Consider the following 19,598-nt stretch of genomic DNA (forward strand, 5'->3'; position numbering starts at 1 on the left):
TTCCTCAGGGGTCCCCAGGCCAGCATCCTGCCAGGCCTTGGCAGGCAGCATGCAGTGTCCAGTAGTACCACAGAGGCGTCTGCTTGTGGAGGTCCAGCAGGAAGGGCCAGTTGCTCAGCCCTGCAACACCCTGGGTGACAGCGGGACCTGGATGAGGCAGACACCTGGAGCTTCGATGGTACCCCTCGGGGGCCTCAGCTCCTGGGTAAACATTAATGGGGCTCAGTACACAGCGGGTCATGTGTGCGCCCAGCGGATCTTTGACCTGCAGCTGCTCCTACCCTGAGTCTCCTCCCCGAAGGTGCCCCTCACTACCCACACAGGTAGGAGCTTCTAGAGCCAGGGGGGCCCCTGGGGTCAGGGCTGGGTGACCTCCAGGCCCAGGGCTGCGGCTCCCCTCTGAGCCTCCAGGTGCTGAGGGTGAGAGACCAGCTTAGGGGCAGCAGGAGGGAGGGGGACCTGGGCCCTGGGGCCTGGGAGTCAAGGTAGGGGCTGGACGGGGGCTCCAGGTCCAGCAGGCTGAAGGGGGGAGCCCTGAGGATTGGCTGGGGGCTCCTGAGCCCCTTGTCCTGCACCCATCAGCGGGCAAAGGGCCCTCACCAGGCAGAGATGTTGCCATCGGGTGTCAAATGCTAAAGCTTCTGCGGCAACCATCGGCAGTGGCCTCCGTGACCCTTGATAGGAGAGGCCCCCGGCTCCCAGCCACTTCCGGCCCACACCCCAGCACCCTGGGCTGCCCACCAGGCCTCCTTCCAGCCAGAACCAGCAGTAAATCTAGGGCTCCCTCACCTCTGCCCCCCTAAGCTGGACCAGGCCTGCCTGACAGCCACTTGAGGCAATGTAGCCATCCCCCTGTGGATGGAGAAAGGGGAAGGTCACCGAGGCCAACAGTGAGTGGGACAGGAGAACAGCAGTGAGGTACCCTAGAGCCTGGTGGGGAGGGGGAAGAGCTGTCTGACCTGCCCTTTCCCCAGCAGATCTGGACCTGGGCCTGGGTCTGTCCCTGCCTGAAATCCATGCCGAATTCCCTCACTGATGGCCAGGTCCCCACCCCTACTCTGGACACAGTTGGACTGGTGGACCGGAGTCTGGGAAATGCAGGTACCAGGAGCCCCAGAGTCCCCAGCTCGGCCTGCCTCCCTGCCCACTCACCTGGCCCCTAAACCATGGCTCTGGGTAAGCCGGGAGAGGGGCTCCAGCCTGTTTTCATGAGAGCCCATGGGGGCTCATGACAACTCCGGTCAGGGCCAGACCAGTTGGTGGACCCCTCTCCCCTTCCCGCTTCCTGCTTTGGTCCCTCATCCCAAGCCCCTATGCCGCAGTTCCCCCACCTGAAGGTCTCCAGGAAACAGCTAGGTCCCTGGCCCTCCCTGACCCCAACCCCTGCAGGGAACTCCGGTTCTGCCCCCATCTCGGAAGAGGGGGACACGGACCCCTGGGCCCTCCCTCAGCTGAAGGACACTGGCCAGTCCTGGAAAGGTAGGTCTGAAAATGCTGGGTAACTGGCCGAAAGAGGCTCTGACTTACCAGGGTCTGAGCAAGGAGAGGGTTCTTGGGAAGAAAGCAAGGAGGCGGTTTCCCCCACAGGCCATGGGAAACCCACCATGCAGACCACTGCAGGGGGACCTTGTCCCACAGCTCAACTGCCATGCCCCGCCCACTCTGCTCCTCTTCCTCCTGCTGCTGGCAGCCAGGCTTCTGGGAGGCCCTGAGGGGCTGTCGCTGGGCCACTCTCCCAAGGAACAGAGGAGGGGGACTCGGGCCCTATCCTGGGGGGCAGAGGAGCAAGGGACCTGGAGGGTGCTGGGGAGGGCAGGCTGGGATTGGTAGAGGACAGCCCTTCCCTGCGTCTTCAGAGCTCAGCGTGGCCGGCAGGGTGGTCCAGGCAGCCGTCAGCTTCCTCAAGGCATGTGGGCTCCTGGGCAGCCTCTACCTCTTCGTCTGCTCCCTGGACATCCTCAGCTCTGCCTTCCAGCTCCTGGGCAGTGAGTGGCCGGCCAGGCTGCTGGGGGCGGGCGGGGCAGGCAGCCAGCCCTCCCCAGCCTCAGTGCACCTCTCTCCCTGGTGCAGGCAAAGCAGCTGGAGACATCTTCAAGGACAACATGGTGCTGTCCAATCCCGTGGCTGGACTGGTCATCGGCGTGCTGGTCACGGTCCTCGTGCAGAGCTCCAGCACGTCCTCCTCCATCGTGGTCAGCATGGTGGCCTCCAAGCGTGAGTGCCCCCTCCCCTCCCGGGATGGTGGTGGCTGGGTGGGGTGTGGGAGGCTGACGTGGCACCCCCGCAGTGCTGACCGTCCGGGCATCTGTGCCCATCGTCATGGGCGTCAACGTGGGTACATCCATCACCAGCACTCTTGTCTCGATGGCACAGTCAGGGGACCGGGATGAGTTTCGGAGGTGAGTCGGGGGAAGGGCAGGGCCAGGGGCTGCAGGCGCGGCTGTGGCCGAGGCCTCCGACCGGGCCACTCCATGTGAACTCAGGGCCTTCGGTGGCTCCGCCGTGCACGGCATCTTCAACTGGCTGACGGTGCTGATCCTGCTGCCGCTGGAGGGCGCCATGGCCCCACTGGAGAGGCTCAGCGCGCTGGCCCTGGGCGCCACCAGCCTGCAGCCTGGGGGCCACGCCCCCGACATCCTCAAGGTGCTGACACAGCCACTCACACACCTCATCGTGCAGGTGAGCCCGGTTGCTGCTCTGGGCAGGGCCCACGTGCCCAGGCACGTGGGGGATGGAGGCGTTGCCTGGGCCCTGCTTTGGGCGGGGGTCGAGCGCGCACAGCGGGCTGGGCTGCGGGCATCTGAGCTTCAGGTGAGTCCTGAGGACCCAAGGCCAGGTAGACGCCTCTGTCCCCCAGCTGGACCCTGATGTGATTACCGGCAGCGCCACAGGCAACGCCACCAACAGCAGCCTCATTAAGCGATGGTGCCGCACCAGGGGGCAGACGGTGAGGTGCCTTTGACCCCCCACCTCCGACCCGCTCAATCAGCCAGGCCTGGCCACTCTGAGCCCGCCCTGAGCCCAACGTCCGTCGTCTTCCCAGACTGTGGGGAACAGCAGCCACTGCAGAGCGGCCGCTTTCAGCCCCTGCGCAGAGAGGAACAGCTCTGCCGCCGACGAGCGGCTGCCCTGTGAGGCCTGGTGCCCGCCCCCCGCCCCGCCCCGCCCCGCCCCACCCCGCCCCAGCCCCGCCCCGCCCCGCGCGCCGGCCGCCGCTCACCCACCCGGCCCTGCCCCCAGGCCACCACCTGTTCGTGGGCGCCGCGCTCACGGACCTGGCCGTGGGCTTCATCCTGCTGGCCGCCTCCCTGCTCGTGCTCTGCACCTGCCTCGTCCTTATCGTCAAGCTGCTCAACTCCGTGCTGCGCGGGCGTGTCGCCCAGGCCGTGAGGACGGTCGTCAACGCTGGTGCGCCGGGGCTCAAAGCCGGGCGGGCAGGAGCGGGGCCGAGGAGGCCGGGCTGCGGGTGACTGGCTCCTCTCCCCAGACTTCCCCTTCCCGTTCAGCTGGCTCGGCGGCTACATGGCCATCCTCGTGGGTGCCGGCCTGACCTTCGTGCTGCAGAGCAGCAGCGTCTTCACGGCCGCCATCGTGCCGCTTATGGGTGAGCGCGCGGGCGGGCGGCGCCTGGCCCTGGGGGCGGGGGTCCGGGGCCCGATGTGACCCCGGCTCCTCCAGGGCTCGGGGTGATCAGCCTGGAGCGTGCGTACCCCCTCCTCCTGGGCTCTAACATCGGCACCACCACCACGGCCCTGCTGGCCGCCCTGGCCAGCCCTGCGGACATGCTGCTCAGCGCCGTCCAGGTACCGGCCCCCTCACCCCGGCCATTCCCCCGGCCCCTCCCACTCCCAACAGAGGCCTGGGGCTTCCCCGCAGGTTCAGTTCTCTCCTGTCCAGCCCTGTGCTCTGGGGGTGGAAGGCCTGCCTTGGGGTCTCAGGCTCAAACTCTTCTGGGACCCACCACTGGCTGCCCACTTAAACCTCCTCAGACCCCAGGGGACCCGTGGGCATCTCTGGGGACCCCAGACCATCTCCTCTTCCTCTGCAACTTAAACATGTCCACGATAGTGTAGTCCCGGGCTGCCTTCTCCCCCCTTGCTCTCTGGCAGCTCCTCCCCAGCTTCTCCCCCAAGGACCACTGCGTACTCCCGGCTGTGTTCCTTTGAGGCCCTCTGTTCCTGGGGGCCCTCCAGCCCCTCTGTGCCACCACCTTCAGGATGCTCCCACCCTCATTGGCCTTAACCCAACAGATCCCTACCTGGACCGCTCATCCTCCTCCTGGGAGGGACCGCCCCACCTATGCTGGGCACTCCAGAAACCCTGGCGGCATCACAATCCTGCCTCTAGGACACCCCCCTCTAGCCCCCAACTCTGCACCAGCCCCACATAGTCCTGCTCATTCTTTCCAAATCACCCCCTCGGTGGGTGGTCCACTGCTCTGACTCGAACTTCCCCCATCACTGCCTCTGCCCTGGTACCCAAACAGGTGCAGCTCCTGACAACCTGGATCTCTCTGGGCTGCTGCCCACGGGAGAAGCCCCAGCCCTTCCCAACTCCCACTGACTCTTCTGCCTTGGCTCTGCCTCTGTCTGTTCAGAAGCTCCCAGTGCAGGGCCCTGCTCCACCCCCTCCAGGAAGCCCTCCAGACTGCACCCACCACATGGACTCCACGCCTTCTCTGGCAACCCCTGGCAGGAGATGTGTTCCCTCCATGTGTGGCCCTGCAACTCCTCCCCACAGGAGCCAGGACAGAGCCCGGGGCTGGGTAGCCAAGCCCACTCCGGGATGAGAATGAGCAGGGTGGCTGTGGACAAGGCATTGACAGCTGAGCCAGCTCAGGGGAAAGTCAAATCCACGGGGTCATAAGTGATGTACTTAACTCATGGAGACGACACACACGGCTCCCCACCCTCAAGTGTGTAGGGGCTGCGGGAGGAGCATGCCCACCACACGTGGCCAGAATCTGCCCTCCTGGGTGGCTGTCCTGGTGAACAAGCAGGAACCCAGACAGACTCTGGACTTAGCTCCCTTTCTGCCAGGAAGGGGGGGCCCGGCACCCTGGGCCCAGACTCCTGACCTCTGCCTGCCCTCCCACCCTCCAGGTGGCACTCATCCACTTCTTCTTCAACCTGGCTGGCATCCTGTTGTGGTACATGGTGCCCATCCTGCGGCTGCCCATCCCGCTGGCCAAGAGCTTCGGGGACCTGACCGCCCGCTACCGCTGGGTGGCCGTCGCCTACCTGCTGCTGAGCTTCTTGCTGCTGCCACTGGCCGCCTTCGGGCTCTCCCTGGCAGGGGGCACAGTGCTGGCCGCAGTTGGGGGGCCTCTGGTGGTGCTGGTGCTCCTCGTCATCCTGGTCACCATCCTGCAGCAACGCCGGCCAGCCTGGCTGCCCCGATGCCTGCGCTCCTGGGCCTGGCTGCCCCTCTGGCTCCATTCTCTGGAGCCGTGGGACCGCCTGGTCAGCCACTGCTGCCCCTGCAAGGCCTGCAGCCCCCCTGAGGCCACGGCCAAGGAGGCCCACTGCTACGAGAACCCTGAGATCCTGGCCTCCCAGCAGTTGTGAGGGGTGGGCACCCTTCACTCAGCTGACCTCTGGGTGCCCTGGGTGATCCCAGTCACTGTGGACTTGTGAGTCGCCTGGATCACCCTCTTTGCAAATAAACAAGGCAGCACCCAGGTGTGGGTGGTCTTCCCTTCCATAACCCAGGGCTAGTCAGGGCCACCCGTGCCCTCCTGCCTCTGCAGGGAGCTGGGGTGAGGCCGCACCCATGCTGACCCCTAGTGGGCACGTGGTGAGGGCGTTGAGCCCAGGAGGGAGCTGGCCGCCCCTGGAGTTGCGGGTACACAGCTGACCCTGAAGCCCCAAGCTGTAACTCTGATCTTCTCAGCGGCCACCAGGGACAGAAGGCCCTAAGCAGCGGACTTGCCACAGCAAGAAGCTGGGGGTCCAGGGAGTCTGGAGGTGGCCGGGGCTTTTCCTGTGGGTGTAGGAAGGAAAGGTGGCTGGCTTCCACCCACCGCCACCCCAAGGTCGCGTGGGCAGCTTCTGTGTGGTCCCGCGCCACTGTCAGCAGCCTGCCTGGAGGAAGTCATGTGGCTGCAGCGGGGCCAGAGTCCTGCAGGTGCGTGGGGGATTGGGGGAGGGGACGGGTAACAGCCTGCTGGAACCAAGGCGCCCTACTCCTCCCCACCACCCTTCTACCTCCCTCTCTCTCCCCCTACAGGGCTGCAGAGCGCAGGGCTGTGGGGGTGGGGGGGATGGGGGCAAGCCAGCAAGCAGTTTCCGGGGTCCACCGGCCTGCAGGCCTGCAGCTGGCCGGCTGCCAGGGGCATCACCCTGCGGGCCTGGGCAAAGCAGGTGCTCAGTGTTCCCCACCCAGACCTAGCAGGAAGCCGGTCCTGCCAGAGACTCCTGGCAGCCCTCGCCCTAGAGGCCCTTACCTGTGTAAAACACTTCCACCGGGAGGCAAGCAAAGGACTCTGGTCCGCGTGCCCACCTGGCGGTGGCCTGCGTGGAGAGGGGGCCGCTCCCGGGCCCCGTTCCCCCCTCTCAGTGAGCTGGGTTTCCACACAGGAAGGCTTGTGTGACAGCCAGCTGGTAACCGGACACCTCTCCAGCCCAGGGCTGCCCACAACCCCAGCCCAACCCCACGGCACCCCGGGGACAGAAGCGCGTTCAACCTGCACCTCGAACTTGTGCACTGAGAGGGGTGCGCAGGCGCAGACCCGCAAGCACAGGGGCTGACCCCGCTCAGGGTCTGATTTGCCCCATGTCTTAGTTTGCTGGGGCCGCCAGGCACCTCCTTCCTGTCCAGGGATGCTGCCCTGATGGGGCACTTTCCTTCCCAGCCTCCCCCCCAGGTTTGCCTCGCCAGACCCAGTGGGGGAATGGGTGTGAACGGCCAGGAAGATGAGACCAGGGGACCCCAGAACCAGTTACTGCCCACGATCATGTTCTTTCACTTCTCGGGTTCTCTCAGCGCCCCCATGTCCCCCCACCCCTCTCAGTTTCCCCTACCCCAGCCCGCCAACAAGCTACTAAGTCTCCTGAACCTGAGGCACATTCTGGCCTCAGAAGGAGGTAGCCACCTGTTCTGAGAGCCACGAGGGGCCTCGTGGGAGGAAGACCCCTGGGGAAGGCTCATGTACCCCTTTTTGGCTTCCCCCCCACTTTTGTGACCTCAGGACGCTCCTGTGGTTCTGACATAAGCCTCACTCCCATGAAAGTTCCCTGAGGAGGGGCTGGGCCTGGCTACTTCCATGGGGACATATTGGGAGCTCCCCCTCTCCTCAGTGGGAAGGCGGGGAGAGGGGAAGAAAGTGCCCCATGCACCTCTCCTTCCGGGAGCGAGTGAGGCCGCCCACAAAGGCTGACTCCTGGGTCCTTTGAGGCCGCAAAGGACAGTCTGCCTGGCAGTAAGGCACCCTCCCGCTGGGACCATGGCCACCGGTAAACAGTGTCCTTGTGGATGCCTCCAGCAGCTGCAGGCTGGGGCGGGAGGGCCAGGTGCCCAGCACTCCCACTGCCCCAGCCCAGGCTTCCCTGTGTGTCTGGCCCTCTCTGCCTGGCATCCCACCAGGCCACAGACCCCCCTGCCCCACGCAGGTCCACCTTTCCACACTGTGTCACCACATAATCTCTATTTTGTTACTTGTAAAGTGGGGATGCCACAGGGAACTCCCAGCCCACCCATCACAGGAAGCAGAGGTCTTTTCCAGTGGGGGTCTCAGGCAGGAGTGGGAGGAGAAGAAGGAAGGCTTTGATACACATTTCAAAGACAACCTCACCAGGCTCGTGCCAGCTCCCTTGGAGAAAAGTCTGAGCTGCTCCTTCGCTCAGTGATTTGTGGATTTGTGACTAGACCATGCTACCAGGCCCAAGCCTCCCTGCTGCAGTGCCAGGGCCTTGCAGACTGCTGCTTGGGCAGCTGAGCTACTTTGCAGGGCACTGTGAGGACCCAGGGTGCCAGGCAGTGACCCTGCACATCCCACTTGCCATGGCCTGGGGCCTACCTTCCTGGAAGGGTGTAAGGGAGGGGGCTGGTACCCTAGGCCCTGCTGGGACCGACCAGCACTTCGAGGTGCTGACTCACCCTGTGGGTCAGTACTGCAATCCCCACAAGGCAGCTGCAGACCTTTCTGAGGGGACGTGAAGATGAATCTCTATGCCAGCATGTTGCTTGTCCCAAGGATTTCACCCACCCATTAGGTATACCGTACTACACTGTCCACCGCAGTCTGCCACGGTGCTGTGGTGTTATGGATTATATGGTGAAGCAGGGAACACGTCCTCTCCAGAGGGAAATAAATTGCCAAGCATTGCCCCCACCCAACACCCTCGGGCTGTGTAGCAAAGGAGGGTAAGAAGCTCACTGAGAAAGCCAGAATCTACATAAGCCCCAGTGGCCATGGCAAGGGAGACTGTCCAGGGCAGACCCAAGAGCATAATTCATTATTTTTAAGTTATTATGAAGATATACCAAAAATGTACTGTTTTTAAAATGATTGATTAAAGGTGTGACTACATGTAATTTAACTGTTTCTCCTTTACAAGTTCTCCCACTCCCCAAACTAAAATCAAGGAGAGGTAAAAGCATTTGTCCACCCAGGTGTCCTGATCCGTGGCTGCCCAGAGGGCTGGGCGCCGCCCTCGTTTCCACGCAGCTCTGTGCGCTCCTGGGGCCAAGGCACCAAGGTGATGGGCGCGGCGCCAGCGTCATCTCCACAACAAGCGGCTGCCGGGCAGGGCAGGGCCCTCGCCCAGCCCTGCCCTCCTCTCCCCACCCGCGCCCACCTCTCCCCTCCTCCACCCCCCTCCCCCGCTCGGAGGATAGGCCCCGCACGCTCCCTCACCTGCCCGCGACGGGAGCGGGCGTGCGGATCAAGGAGGGGAGCAGGGGGCAGCGAGGCTTCCGCCACCCTGCGGAGAGGGCCTCGACTCCACCGACACGCCCGCCCCGGCGCCGCCGCCCCTTGGCCCCTGAGCCCTGTGCGTTCCTGCTGTGAACGGCCCCGCACCCCTCCACGGCTCGGACACCCCGCAAAGTGCGCCGCGCAGCCCTCGAGAAGGCGCACGGCGGGGACCGGGTCTGCGCGCTCGCCCACGGGGAACGGCCCCGCCTGCCTTTCCCGGCCCTCGGGCCGGCCCTCCCTCCTCCGCTGCCCGGCCCCCGCCCGCGCCCAGAGCCTACGGCCCCGCCCGCGCGGGTCCCCAAGGCACTGCGGCGGTTACCAGGACGCTGGCCCCGCGCAGCCAATAGCACCAGCCTGTCGGCGTGCCCTCCGAAACCAGCCAATGAAAGGACAAATCAATCATTTGAAACACCCAATGGACAGAGCACCGCAAAGCGAGGGGGGATTTTGATTGGGAGAGCAAAGGCCGCGGCTGTCCAATCAAGAGCAAAAGGCTTCGGAAGGGCGGGCGTTAGGCGGTTCGATTGACAGGGCTGGAGCCAGTCAAACGAGGCCGCTTACCAGCCTCACTCTGGCAGCCCAATACGAGGGTGGCGGGGGCGGGCCCGGTGGGTATATAAGCACCGGCGGTGCGTCGGTTGTAGCACTCTGCGCGCCAGCTCGTAGGCCTTCGCCTCCGACTTTCTGCCTCCGCTGTCACCCACGCCGCCGCCGCCGCCATGAGGGAGATCGTGCACCTGCAGGCAGGCCAGTGCGGCAACCAGATCGGCGCCAAGGTGAGCGGGGGTGTCGGGGCCCGCGGGGTCCTCCGGGCGGGGCAGGTGGGCGGGCGGGCGGCGGGAAAGATGGCGGCAGTGAGCGGGCGGCGCCCCCGCATTGCGGCCCCGCACCGCGCCGCGGCCCGGGTCGGGGCGGGGGCGGCGGCGCGGGCCCGCGGGGATGGCCGGGCGGCGGCGGGGGAGGGGAGGGCCGCGCCGTCCGGGGCGGGGCCGGCTCCGGGCACCTCCGGTGTGACTCAGCCCCGGCCCCGGCCCGCCCGCGTCTCCCGCAGTTTTGGGAGGTGATCAGCGACGAGCATGGCATCGATCCTACCGGCACCTACCATGGGGACAGCGATCTGCAGCTGGAGCGGATCAACGTGTACTACAACGAGGCCACCGGTGAGACCCCCGCCCCTTCGCGCCCCCTGCCGCCCCGCGGCCCTCCCCTCGCTGACTGACGCTCTCCCGCTCTCCAGGTGGCAAGTACGTGCCCCGAGCTGTGCTCGTGGATCTGGAGCCCGGCACCATGGACTCTGTGCGCTCGGGGCCCTTCGGGCAGATTTTCAGGCCGGACAACTTCGTCTTCGGTGAGCCGCGGATGGGGATGGGTGGCGGCTTGATAGGACGACTCAAAGGTCAAGGGGTGCCAAGGTCGCCACCTTAAGGACCGCAGAGCCGAGGTCCTGATCCACTCTGTACCCCCTGTCGTCCCCCCCCCCCCCCCCCCCCGTCAGCAGCTATGCTCCAGGACGCTCTTCTCCTTTCTCGAGTCACTCAATCCCCTCGCCTAAAGCGGCTTTAGGGGGAAGGCCCAGCTGTCCGCACACAGGGGAGGAGCAGACAGATGTAATCTTCCTGCAGTGAAGGCCGAGTTGGAGCCGGTGGCAGCTCATCTGCTCTTGGGAATGGGCCGAGGCTTCCCAGGGGAGCCACTGGGCTGATGGTTCAGCTGTTTTAGCTTGACCGCTTGCTTTTTAGTGGGGTAGGATGCTGCCTTACCAGTTTGGGGGCCCGTCTGTTCTACTTGCAGGATGAGTTCTGTGTGTCTCCTCACCTTGTGTTATTTGGCCTTTTTGGCACGGGTGACCGCATGCTCGGCCAAGGAGTGACCAGTTGCCCTCTTTTGCAGGTCAGAGTGGTGCCGGGAACAACTGGGCTAAGGGGCACTACACAGAAGGGGCGGAGCTTGTTGACTCCGTGCTGGATGTTGTGAGGAAGGAGGCGGAGAGCTGTGACTGCCTGCAGGGCTTCCAGCTGACCCACTCCCTGGGTGGGGGGACTGGGTCCGGGATGGGGACCCTCCTCATCAGCAAGATCCGAGAGGAGTACCCCGACCGCATCATGAACACCTTCAGCGTGGTGCCCTCACCCAAGGTGTCAGACACCGTGGTGGAGCCCTACAACGCCACCCTGTCAGTCCACCAACTCGTAGAAAACACAGATGAGACCTATTGCATAGATAACGAGGCCCTGTATGACATCTGCTTCCGCACCCTGAAGCTGACTACGCCTACCTACGGTGACCTCAACCACCTGGTGTCAGCCACCATGAGTGGGGTCACCACCTGCCTGCGCTTCCCGGGCCAGCTCAATGCTGACCTGCGAAAGCTGGCTGTCAACATGGTCCCTTTCCCCCGCCTGCATTTCTTCATGCCCGGCTTTGCCCCGCTGACCAGCCGGGGTAGCCAACAGTACCGGGCACTGACAGTGCCTGAGCTCACCCAGCAGATGTTCGATGCCAAGAACATGATGGCCGCCTGTGACCCGCGCCACGGCCGCTACCTGACCGTGGCCGCCGTCTTCCGGGGCCGCATGTCCATGAAGGAGGTGGACGAGCAGATGCTGAACGTGCAGAACAAGAACAGCAGCTACTTCGTGGAGTGGATCCCCAACAACGTGAAGACAGCCGTGTGCGACATCCCGCCTCGGGGGCTCAAGATGTCCGCCACCTTCATTGGCAACAGCACAGCCATCCAGGAGCTGTTCAAGCGCATCTCCGAGCAGTTCACGGCCATGTTCCGGCGCAAGGCCTTCCTGCACTGGTACACGGGCGAGGGCATGGACGAGATGGAGTTCACCGAGGCCGAGAGCAACATGAACGACCTGGTGTCCGAGTACCAGCAGTACCAGGACGCCACGGCCGAGGAGGAGGGCGAGTTTGAGGAGGAGGCAGAGGAGGAGGTGGCCTAAAGCTGTCTGGTAGCCGGTAAAGTGTGGAAGCCGTGTGAACTCTTTATTCACTCACAACCTGTTCTCTGATAGCCTTGTCTCCTTGTGTGTGTATTTGTTCTTCCTGTCTTGACATCACATGCTGTACAGACACCACCATTAAAGCGTTTTCATAGTGTCTGGCGTCGCCTCTTCAGCTCCTTCTGATAGGCCCTGCGGGTGCTGTTGCCAAATGTCAGCGCGTAGTTGTCCTGCATGGCTGCGGGGGGTGGGGCCGCAGCTGAGCCAGGCTGCAGGGTGCTCAGGGGAGCGTGCGGGTGGCTGCTAAAGGGCTTAGCACAGCCTGTGAACATGCAGGTGCCTTGGGATTTGGAGCTGCCCCACGCACCTGCCTCCTGATGGCGGGCCCAGCCTGTGCACGGTAAACCTGGGGGGTCCCCACGGTCTGGAGGTGGCTGACCTCTGTCTAGGACTCAGTGTTAGGAGTAGTCCTACCCCAAGGGGACCCTGTGGTCACCTGGCTGGCCATGGACCTTTGATGCAGCATAGGTAAGGGGGCCCAGCCACCACCCCTCCCCGAAGTGGCCATCACCATGACCTTGTCTGGGTGGTGGATGAGAAGCCCACGGTACTCACATGGAATGAACCCCATGTAGAAAGGTATCAGGCCCTGGCTGCTGTAGACGGTGGTGCTGGGCCAGTGCATTCTGGGCAGCCTCTCCCCCAGGGCGCAGATGGGATTTCTGAACAGGAACTGGGGAAAGAGGCATGTGCTGCTGTGTGCTGCCTTTCCCAGCTGGTAACCAGTGAGTAGTGTTCTGGTGGGTGTAAGGAGTTGGGCTTGGTCAGAAGGATGGGGAGGGCAGTCTCTTTGGGCCTGGCAGAGCCACCCTTCCAGGGGGTTCCTCTGGAAAGCCTCCTGAGCTCTGTCTCTGTTCCTGCCCGCTCAGAGGCATGGAGACTGCCACGCAAGCTGGGCTGAACCCTGGGGAGCAGGCCCAGGGATGATGTCCACAAGCCTACCTGGTTCTTGTCGAATTCGTCCATAGCCTGTGTGACTCCATCACGGTAATTCATCCCCGTCACCCAGGCAAGCCGTGGGACAAAGCCAGCATATCCTGGGGGAGGAGGTGTTCAGGGTCCCGCCCTGTTGCCCGTCTTCCCCTGGGCACACACACCTGCTTCCAGGGGTGTCAGGGAGCTCTGCCTGGACCCCTCTCCCTTCCCGAACGTTGCTGACTGAGGGAATGGGCCGCAGGAGCTCCCCTGGGGAGCTGGAAGGGCCTCCCAGCAGCCCTCCTCACTTGTTTTCCTGGTCCTGCCTGGGCCCCCGGCACCCACCTGATATGGCCTTGCGTTGGATCAGATTGGGGTGGTCCAGCTGGGGCAGCCTGTGGAACCTGCCCACGTCCAGTGTCTCCTCCTGGTGGGCTGGGGGTGGATACTCGTCCCTCCTGCAGTGGTAGAGCTGGAATGGGGAGGGGCAGGTCACCGCCCCAGCCCCACCTAGGCCTGGCTAGGGTGAGGCTCTATCTCAGTGCACCTCCCAATTACCTGGTACTGCCCGGGCGCCTCTTGGGCAGGAGTGGTGCTCTTCCAGCCCTCTTCCTCCAGTGCTAGCCGCAGGCCTGGGTGTCCAAAGTCTCTGGAGTCCCCCTTCCTGCCCGGCGGGCATGGCGGGTAGGGCGGGTAAGGCATGATGCCTGCAGGCAGTGGGACTTGCCTGGATACATTTTCTACCCCCAGTGACCCCTGGGCATCCACTTCATGGGGTGAGAACCGGCCCAGGATCTCAAAGTTCTTGTAGAGCTTCAGACCTGTACGGACAGGTTCGCCGTGAGCGAGTGGGCAGGAGGGCGGCCCGGGAGGGGCAGGGCCCGGGTGTGGGCGGCTTACCGGTGTAGTCGGGGACATAGGGCTCGGTCAGTTCACGGCAGGGCATCCAAGGCGGCTTGGACTTGCCGAAGTCCTCGATGAACTTGGGCTTGGCTGTGGGGGACAGCACGGAGCAGGGGCTCTTTCGCACACTGGGGTCCGTGAGCAGCCGTGCCGTGGTGCGCCCGTAGGTATTCCCCACCTGGTAGCGCAGCTGCGGATAGAAGCCCGCGTAGCTGTGGAGGGAGAGGGGGAGCAGGGCCCCTGGGAGCAGGTCCCTGGATCCAGTGTGCTGGCAAGAGCAAGATACTCGACCTCACCTGCAGAATGGGGGTCACAGTAGCACTTGCCTCCTGGGGCTCCTGAGGCTTGAACAGCAGCACACACTGAGCACCAGGAACGGGCCTGGCCCCCAGGAAGGGAGCCCAGCTGTCATCACCACTATTGGGGCGCCATCTCCCCAGCACCCAGCCATCTTCCAACAATGAGGGGCTTAAAGATGAGAGGATGGGCTGTTCTGCCCGCTCAAAGCATTGCAGGGATGGTGATAGGGTCTGAGTCTGGGGCTGAGGCACATGGGGCTGACTGTACACGTGCTGGTCCCACCAGGGAGGCCTGGAGGGCATTTGGCCCAGAGGCAGAGGCTGGTGGGCGGGCTGCTGGTGGAAGTTGAGTGCATTAAGTATCAGGGCTAAGCCTGAGGGGCGGCCAGTGAGGGGGGGGTGGCACCCAAGGGGTGTGAATTGTTTTCTTTCTAAAAATGACTCAAGTGAGTGCAGGTCTGTCAGTTTGCGAGACTAGCAAGGCTGAGACATGAAAGTAAGAGGCTCTTCGGTGTCACCTCCCCCAGGAGTTGGGCCCAGTTTCTTCCTGGCCTTTTCCTTTCACGTGGATCTGGGTGTGTGCCGGGGCGGGCACATGCTGTGGGCCAGGCCCACGCTGGATGTGAGGGACACCTAGCGACGCAGCCTGGCGCCTGTGCCGTCAGTTTACTGGGCGCTTATCTCGTCTTTAAAATGCAGGGCCCTCCACGACGCCAGAGCCCAGCATTGACAGCCAGACTCCTGCTGTCGGGCCGTCCCCAGTTTCTGCTCTTGACAGACAGCCTGGCTCCCTGGTACGGGCAGGAGAGGGGGCCTGGGCCCTTCACACCTGCTCCAGGCCCCGGCCTCGGCCTCACCCCCACTCACCGGCCTCCCAGGTCCACAGGCTGGCTCCTGCTCAAGCTCCCCACCTTCTGGTCTCAGCTCCCCGGAGACCAGCTCTGGGGCTCCCCTCACAGCCGGCCTTGAGCCTTTAGGCCCCAGCCCTGCTGCCCCATCCTTGGCGACCCCAGCCTTGCTCCAGCGTTCTGGGGCTTACCCAGGGATATAGTGAGGTTCTGGCGAGAAGAGGCTGTGTTTCTGCATGGCTGTCATCTTGCCTCAGCTCTGCCTTGGCTGGCTCCAGCCCCTCTCCTGCCCCGGCCTGTGCAGCTGGCTCCTCCCAGAGAGGAGTCCCCGTTGCCTGGCAACCATTGTGAAGAGGCCCTGCATTGTTGGGCAGCACCTGAGCCAGGCCCCTTCCTAAACCCTGTGAGCACTCCCATTTCACGGCTGGGACAGTGAGGCCCAGACAGGGCACAGGCTGGGGACATGGCACACTGAGGACCTACATCTTGGAAAATTAGAACTGTAGTTGCATCTGAGTCGGCCCTGCAAGGAAGCCAGGGGCAGGGCTGGGCCTGGAGCTCTGGACTCTTACTACCCATGGGAGGGCAAGAGCCAACTGGAAAACAGCCCTTGTCCCACCCTAAGCCCCTCCTCAGATGAGAGAACCTGGAAGCTTGGGAGGCACTGTCACAAGTCTCAGCAGTGAGGTTCCTGAGCTAGAGAGCTGCCGGGACCCTGTCCTGGAGGTCTTTCCCCTGGAGCTGGGCTCTATTTTCCATTTTAAACAAACTCTCGATTTTTCTTTCCATCTTCCTTCCTTCCTTCCTCCTTCCCTCCCTCCCTCCCTCTTTCTTTCTTTCTCCTTTTTTTTTTTTTTTTTTTTTTTGTATAGGGAGGACCATAAAAACGAAGAAAAATGTCATAAAGGAAAAGATCAGCAGGTTCAAGTACACGTCAAAACACAGCTTAAACCACCCTGCACAGCAGATGACAGCCTGGGCAAAAAGTCTGCAACAAATGTTATGTGCAGATATGATATCAGTAGAAACAACCTTATAAAACAAACATATGAAAAATTAACACCCCAACAGGAAAATGCACATGTAGCGTGAAAGTCTTAAGGAAGAGCCCCGTCAGCGAACATACGGACAGAAGGCTGAGCCTCAGTCAAATAAACACTGATGAGGTGTGGATGTGGGCGATTTCTAATGCTCCATGCCAGCGTGAAAACCACCTGTAATTTGGGACTCAGGTCAAGTGCATCCAAGACCACACGTGCTTTGATCCACTGCTTCCACTCAACGTGTCCAGCCGAGGAGATGATCCACATTTAGCTGGAGACGGATGTGCGTGTCATCTAGGGAGAAATCCAGCTACTCATGTCCAGTGACAGGCTGGGAGCCCCTCACCCTGATAAAATGTGTGTTTCCTCAAACAAGTCTCTATCAGTCTGTCCATCCTGAGGCCAGACAGGTTCAGTGTGGATGGAAAGGTCTGGAGAAGAGACAGGGGTGCGAAGGATGAGACGTTCTTGGCCGGGCCCTGCCTGGGAGGGGCTGGCAGGCTGGTCAGTTCTGGAGGGCACCACGAGGGCCCCAGTGCCCAGGTGGACTCTCACTCGCTCAGCCTCGTTGTTCCTTTGCACTTCAGCCCTAGCAGCGCCAACTGTTGATGATGCCTCCCAGCCTCTGTGCCCCGAGAAGACAGGCCGCCACGCCTCCGCCATGCCTGGGCTGCCTCTGGGGTCAGCTCAGGCCACTCAGACCCACCCTCTGTTGGTTTGCTTTTTCCAGGGCTGGGTTTCCAGCAGGGGCTCCTCCTCCTCTGGGGAGTCTCCAGGGACTGCTCCACCAACCCCTCTCCCACCTTCTACTGGCCTTGCATGGCTAGGCATCCCACAGCACCTGCTGCCTTCTCCACCCCCTGCCAGGGCCTCAGTCCTCCCAGAAGCCCTAAGAGAGTGGACCCCAGCCCCCGAGGAGACCCAGTCCAGGAGTGGGGAAGGGCGAGGACAAGAATGGGGGAGGGGAAGAAAGGAGGCCAAGCCAGGGGTCACAGGGTCACGTTGGGGAGCCTCTGGCAAGGCTGATCCCAGGGCAACCCACCTGGGAGGTCAGGGGAGGGGCCCCGCCAGGGCTGGACAATGCTGCTCCCCCAGGCAACAGGGCGTTGGCAGGACCAGCCAGTGAGGTCACAGAGCCATGTGACATTTCTGGGGAAGGGAGCCAGAGACCCTGACAATGAATTTTGACCAGAAGTCTGTGAAATTCCTGGCAAATTTTTACATCAATGGAGGCAAACACTGGACCCACGGCCCCCTGAGGCAGAAGCCCCTTGTGCCTTCCCCGTAACTTCCCAGGGTGCTTGGTGGGCTGGGGGGTCAGCCCGAATGGGGTGGCCATCAGGCTGGGTGGATGGTGGCTGGCTGTCTCTCTTGCAGACCCAATGCTGCTGTGCTCTTGTCGGGCCTGGAGCAGGAGCCAGGGGCCACCTTGGATGAAATGCGTCCCCTAGGGATACAGGAATTCCCAGCAGGCCTCAGGATGCAAACAGGCCCCCTCCAGGATCCCATCTGCACCCAGAGCCTGAGGGAGCTGTGTGAGTGAGGGTTCCTGCTCCCCCAACCCCCCCAACCCCCGACTGGTCTGGGGAGGCAGGCAAGGGTAGGCAGGGCTGGGGGGCTGCTCCCTAGGAGGACCCAGGCACAGAGCTTGCTTCCTGCCAGTGCTGGAGCGACGCCCCCCCATCATGATTGACCTGGACGTCCCTGGCCCCACCAAGTACCAGGTGCCAGATGCTTCAATCCGAGAGTCCTCCCCACACCCCCACTTCAGCATCTGCCGCAAGCACCCTACTCACGGTGCGTGTCCACTCCATGCGCCCTCCCCCACACCCCGCCCTGACCCCTCGCCCCAGGGGTGGCACCCTTGCCACCAGCCTCCCCTAGTGATGCTGTCCCCTCTGCAGAAGGCAGCAGCCGCAGGGCGTGGCAGATGGTGTGGTTCCAGAGCGAAAGCCCCTTCACGCTGAAAGCCAAGTTTAACCGAGAGGAAAAGGTTGGCGGCTGGCCTGGCAGGTCCTAGGGCGGCAGGGGCAGGTCCTCTGAGGGCGGGCCTGCGGCAACTTCTCCCTGCAGTGGCCATCACCCGCTGACTACCAGCAGCCAAGCCTGCATGCCTGCCGGGCCTCCAGCTTTGGGGGCCGCCCTGCCTCAAGGACACCCGAGGCCCGAGCCCACCTGAGGATGCTGCCCCAGCCCCCACTTCAGGCCCTTCTGCCAGCCCCGGCTGGCAAGACCGGCCCCAGCCCCAACACCTATGACATCCTGCCCGGGTGCCGCCTGAAGAGTCCATGCCCGCCAGCTTTCTCCATGAGCCGTTCACCGCTGCTTGCCTCCTGGGTCAGCTCCTGTAAGGAGGCAGGGGGCTGGGGTTCGATGGGGTCGGGCTGGGCCCTGGGAAAGCAGGGACCCGTGGCATGGCGGGCTCCCACCGTCTCTCTCTGCAGCGTGCACCCCTGGCCCGGCTGCCTACCATGTGGAGGACTGCTACAACTCACGCTTCCCCTCCGTGCCCGGAGTGCTCATCCAAGGCGTGCGAAGACCCAAGCGCCATGACACTGGCCCCTTCTGCGCCATATAGAGCCGCCACCCCAGTGATCACGAGACCCCTGCCTCCCTGGGGGCCTGATCAGGCCTTCCTCTGGAACTCAGTGTCCACAGCCTGGCCTTCTGACCCTCTGGGTACCCCCAACCCCCCTTCTGACCAGTTGACCCTTCTGTGGGCTGTGGATGAGGAAGCCCAGCCTGAAGCCCCCCACCTGCCCACCCCCTTGCTATGTAGGGATGCTGTTCGTTCTTCCGAATCACACTATATCTTGGCCACTGTCCCTTGCCCAGTGAGCTGTCCTGCTACTGACCTATCATGTCTGGCTTTCCTTGGCCACGGGTCTCCCTTAACTTCCCCTTCAGTGCCCTCTCTCTAGGGTGGCTGGGGTGGCAACCTGAGACTTCCTGGTCTGGGACAGGATGGGAGGGGCCTTGTGGGCAGTGCAGGACACTCTTACCTAGCCGTGCCACCCATGGGAGAGGCCTAGCTGCCAATCTACCCAACAGTCAGGCTGCTTGCTGATTCGAGGAACTGACCGTTGGGGTGGAGATGGGGGGGCGGGTGGACAGACTCCCTGAGTTGCCACCTTGAGGTCAACCTGCCCAGCCACGAGGTAGGGCCCAGAGGACCAGCTCATTAGGGCCTGGCCCCTCTTCTCCCAGCACTTGCCCAAAGACCCTGTGATTCATCCAGGGCCATACAGGCCAAGCTGCAGGCAGTTGACTCCCCGGGACTTTACCCACTGGGGCCTTGCCCCTGCCCACAGCAGCAGCCTTATCACCATTGACCTGCCCTCCCACCCAGGGGCTGGCCCCAAGACTGCCTCCATGCAGGGGCCTCCCCTGCAGCTTGTGGTGGCTCCTATCACTGCATCAAATTCTCCAGGCGTCCTCCCTGTGCCACCCCAGCCCCGGGCCAGGCCCCCTCCTCTGCCTCCTCTGCCAGAGCTCAACCCCTTCAAAAAGGACTGCAAGAGCTTTTCCCATGGTGTTGGCATCATCCCTTTCTGCAGGGAAGCCAGAGACAAGGGAGTCTAAGCGCCGTGCACCTGTGACCTCCTCTGGGGCTGAGCCAGCTGGGGGTTGAGTCCCAGCACTCCCAGGAATCAGAGCAGTGG

At 63.2% G+C, this 19,598-nt stretch overlaps 4 protein-coding genes across 4 annotated transcripts; 3 read left to right on the forward strand and 1 right to left on the reverse strand.

Moving 5' to 3' along the window:
• Positions 1-183: 183 nt before the first annotated feature.
• On the forward strand, positions 184-5,680 carry SLC34A3 (solute carrier family 34 member 3). Its single transcript, XM_074362742.1, has 13 exons — positions 184-323; positions 978-1,101; positions 1,390-1,479; positions 1,857-1,985; positions 2,071-2,214; positions 2,288-2,399; positions 2,484-2,679; positions 2,858-2,947; positions 3,044-3,131; positions 3,241-3,408; positions 3,488-3,604; positions 3,679-3,803; positions 5,103-5,680. The coding sequence occupies exons 1-13, from the start codon at positions 216-218 to the stop codon at positions 5,565-5,567; spliced, it is 1,956 nt and encodes a 651-aa protein (XP_074218843.1). The 5' UTR covers positions 184-215; the 3' UTR covers positions 5,568-5,680.
• A 3,855-nt stretch (positions 5,681-9,535) lies between these two features.
• TUBB4B (tubulin beta 4B class IVb) lies at positions 9,536-12,025 on the forward strand. Its single transcript, XM_074362745.1, has 4 exons — positions 9,536-9,693; positions 9,969-10,077; positions 10,155-10,265; positions 10,808-12,025. The coding sequence occupies exons 1-4, from the start codon at positions 9,637-9,639 to the stop codon at positions 11,866-11,868; spliced, it is 1,338 nt and encodes a 445-aa protein (XP_074218846.1). The 5' UTR covers positions 9,536-9,636; the 3' UTR covers positions 11,869-12,025.
• On the reverse strand, positions 11,991-15,947 carry CIMIP2A (ciliary microtubule inner protein 2A). Its single transcript, XM_074362756.1, has 7 exons — positions 15,085-15,947; positions 13,744-13,958; positions 13,402-13,664; positions 13,189-13,315; positions 12,871-12,965; positions 12,484-12,601; positions 11,991-12,106 (listed from the first exon to the last, which is right to left on the reverse strand). The coding sequence occupies exons 1-7, from the start codon at positions 15,138-15,140 to the stop codon at positions 12,018-12,020; spliced, it is 963 nt and encodes a 320-aa protein (XP_074218857.1). The 5' UTR covers positions 15,141-15,947; the 3' UTR covers positions 11,991-12,017.
• STPG3 (sperm-tail PG-rich repeat containing 3) lies at positions 15,948-18,624 on the forward strand. Its single transcript, XM_045520820.2, has 6 exons — positions 15,948-17,220; positions 17,314-17,471; positions 17,599-17,733; positions 17,841-17,929; positions 18,010-18,283; positions 18,381-18,624. Exons 1-6 carry the CDS (start codon positions 17,114-17,116, stop codon positions 18,512-18,514), a joined length of 897 nt encoding a protein of 298 aa, XP_045376776.2. The 5' UTR covers positions 15,948-17,113; the 3' UTR covers positions 18,515-18,624.
• Positions 18,625-19,598: the final 974 nt, after the last annotated feature.

Source organism: Camelus bactrianus, chromosome 4, assembly GCF_048773025.1.
Source record: "Camelus bactrianus isolate YW-2024 breed Bactrian camel chromosome 4, ASM4877302v1, whole genome shotgun sequence".
NCBI lineage: Eukaryota > Metazoa > Chordata > Mammalia > Artiodactyla > Camelidae > Camelus > Camelus bactrianus.

Coding starts and splice junctions, on each gene's coding strand:
- SLC34A3 (XM_074362742.1), top strand. CDS start 216: ATGGGGCTCAGTACACAGCGGGTCATGTGTGCGCCCAGCGGATCTTTG. Junction 1,480..1,856: donor CACTGGCCAGTCCTGGAAAG/GTAGGTCTGAAA, acceptor CTGCGTCTTCAG/AGCTCAGCGTGGCCGGCAGG. Junction 2,680..2,857: donor TCACACACCTCATCGTGCAG/GTGAGCCCGGTT, acceptor TCTGTCCCCCAG/CTGGACCCTGATGTGATTAC.
- TUBB4B (XM_074362745.1), top strand. CDS start 9,637: ATGAGGGAGATCGTGCACCTGCAGGCAGGCCAGTGCGGCAACCAGATC. Junction 9,694..9,968: donor GCAACCAGATCGGCGCCAAG/GTGAGCGGGGGT, acceptor CGTCTCCCGCAG/TTTTGGGAGGTGATCAGCGA. Junction 10,266..10,807: donor GCCGGACAACTTCGTCTTCG/GTGAGCCGCGGA, acceptor CCTCTTTTGCAG/GTCAGAGTGGTGCCGGGAAC.
- CIMIP2A (XM_074362756.1), bottom strand. CDS start 15,140: ATGACAGCCATGCAGAAACACAGCCTCTTCTCGCCAGAACCTCACTAT. Junction 13,959..15,084: donor GAACCTCACTATATCCCTGG/GTAAGCCCCAGA, acceptor CTCCCTCCACAG/CTACGCGGGCTTCTATCCGC. Junction 13,665..13,743: donor CTATGTCCCCGACTACACCG/GTAAGCCGCCCA, acceptor CTGTCCGTACAG/GTCTGAAGCTCTACAAGAAC.
- STPG3 (XM_045520820.2), top strand. CDS start 17,114: ATGAATTTTGACCAGAAGTCTGTGAAATTCCTGGCAAATTTTTACATC. Junction 17,221..17,313: donor AAGCCCCTTGTGCCTTCCCC/GTAACTTCCCAG, acceptor TCTCTCTTGCAG/ACCCAATGCTGCTGTGCTCT. Junction 18,284..18,380: donor TGCCTCCTGGGTCAGCTCCT/GTAAGGAGGCAG, acceptor CTCTCTCTGCAG/CGTGCACCCCTGGCCCGGCT.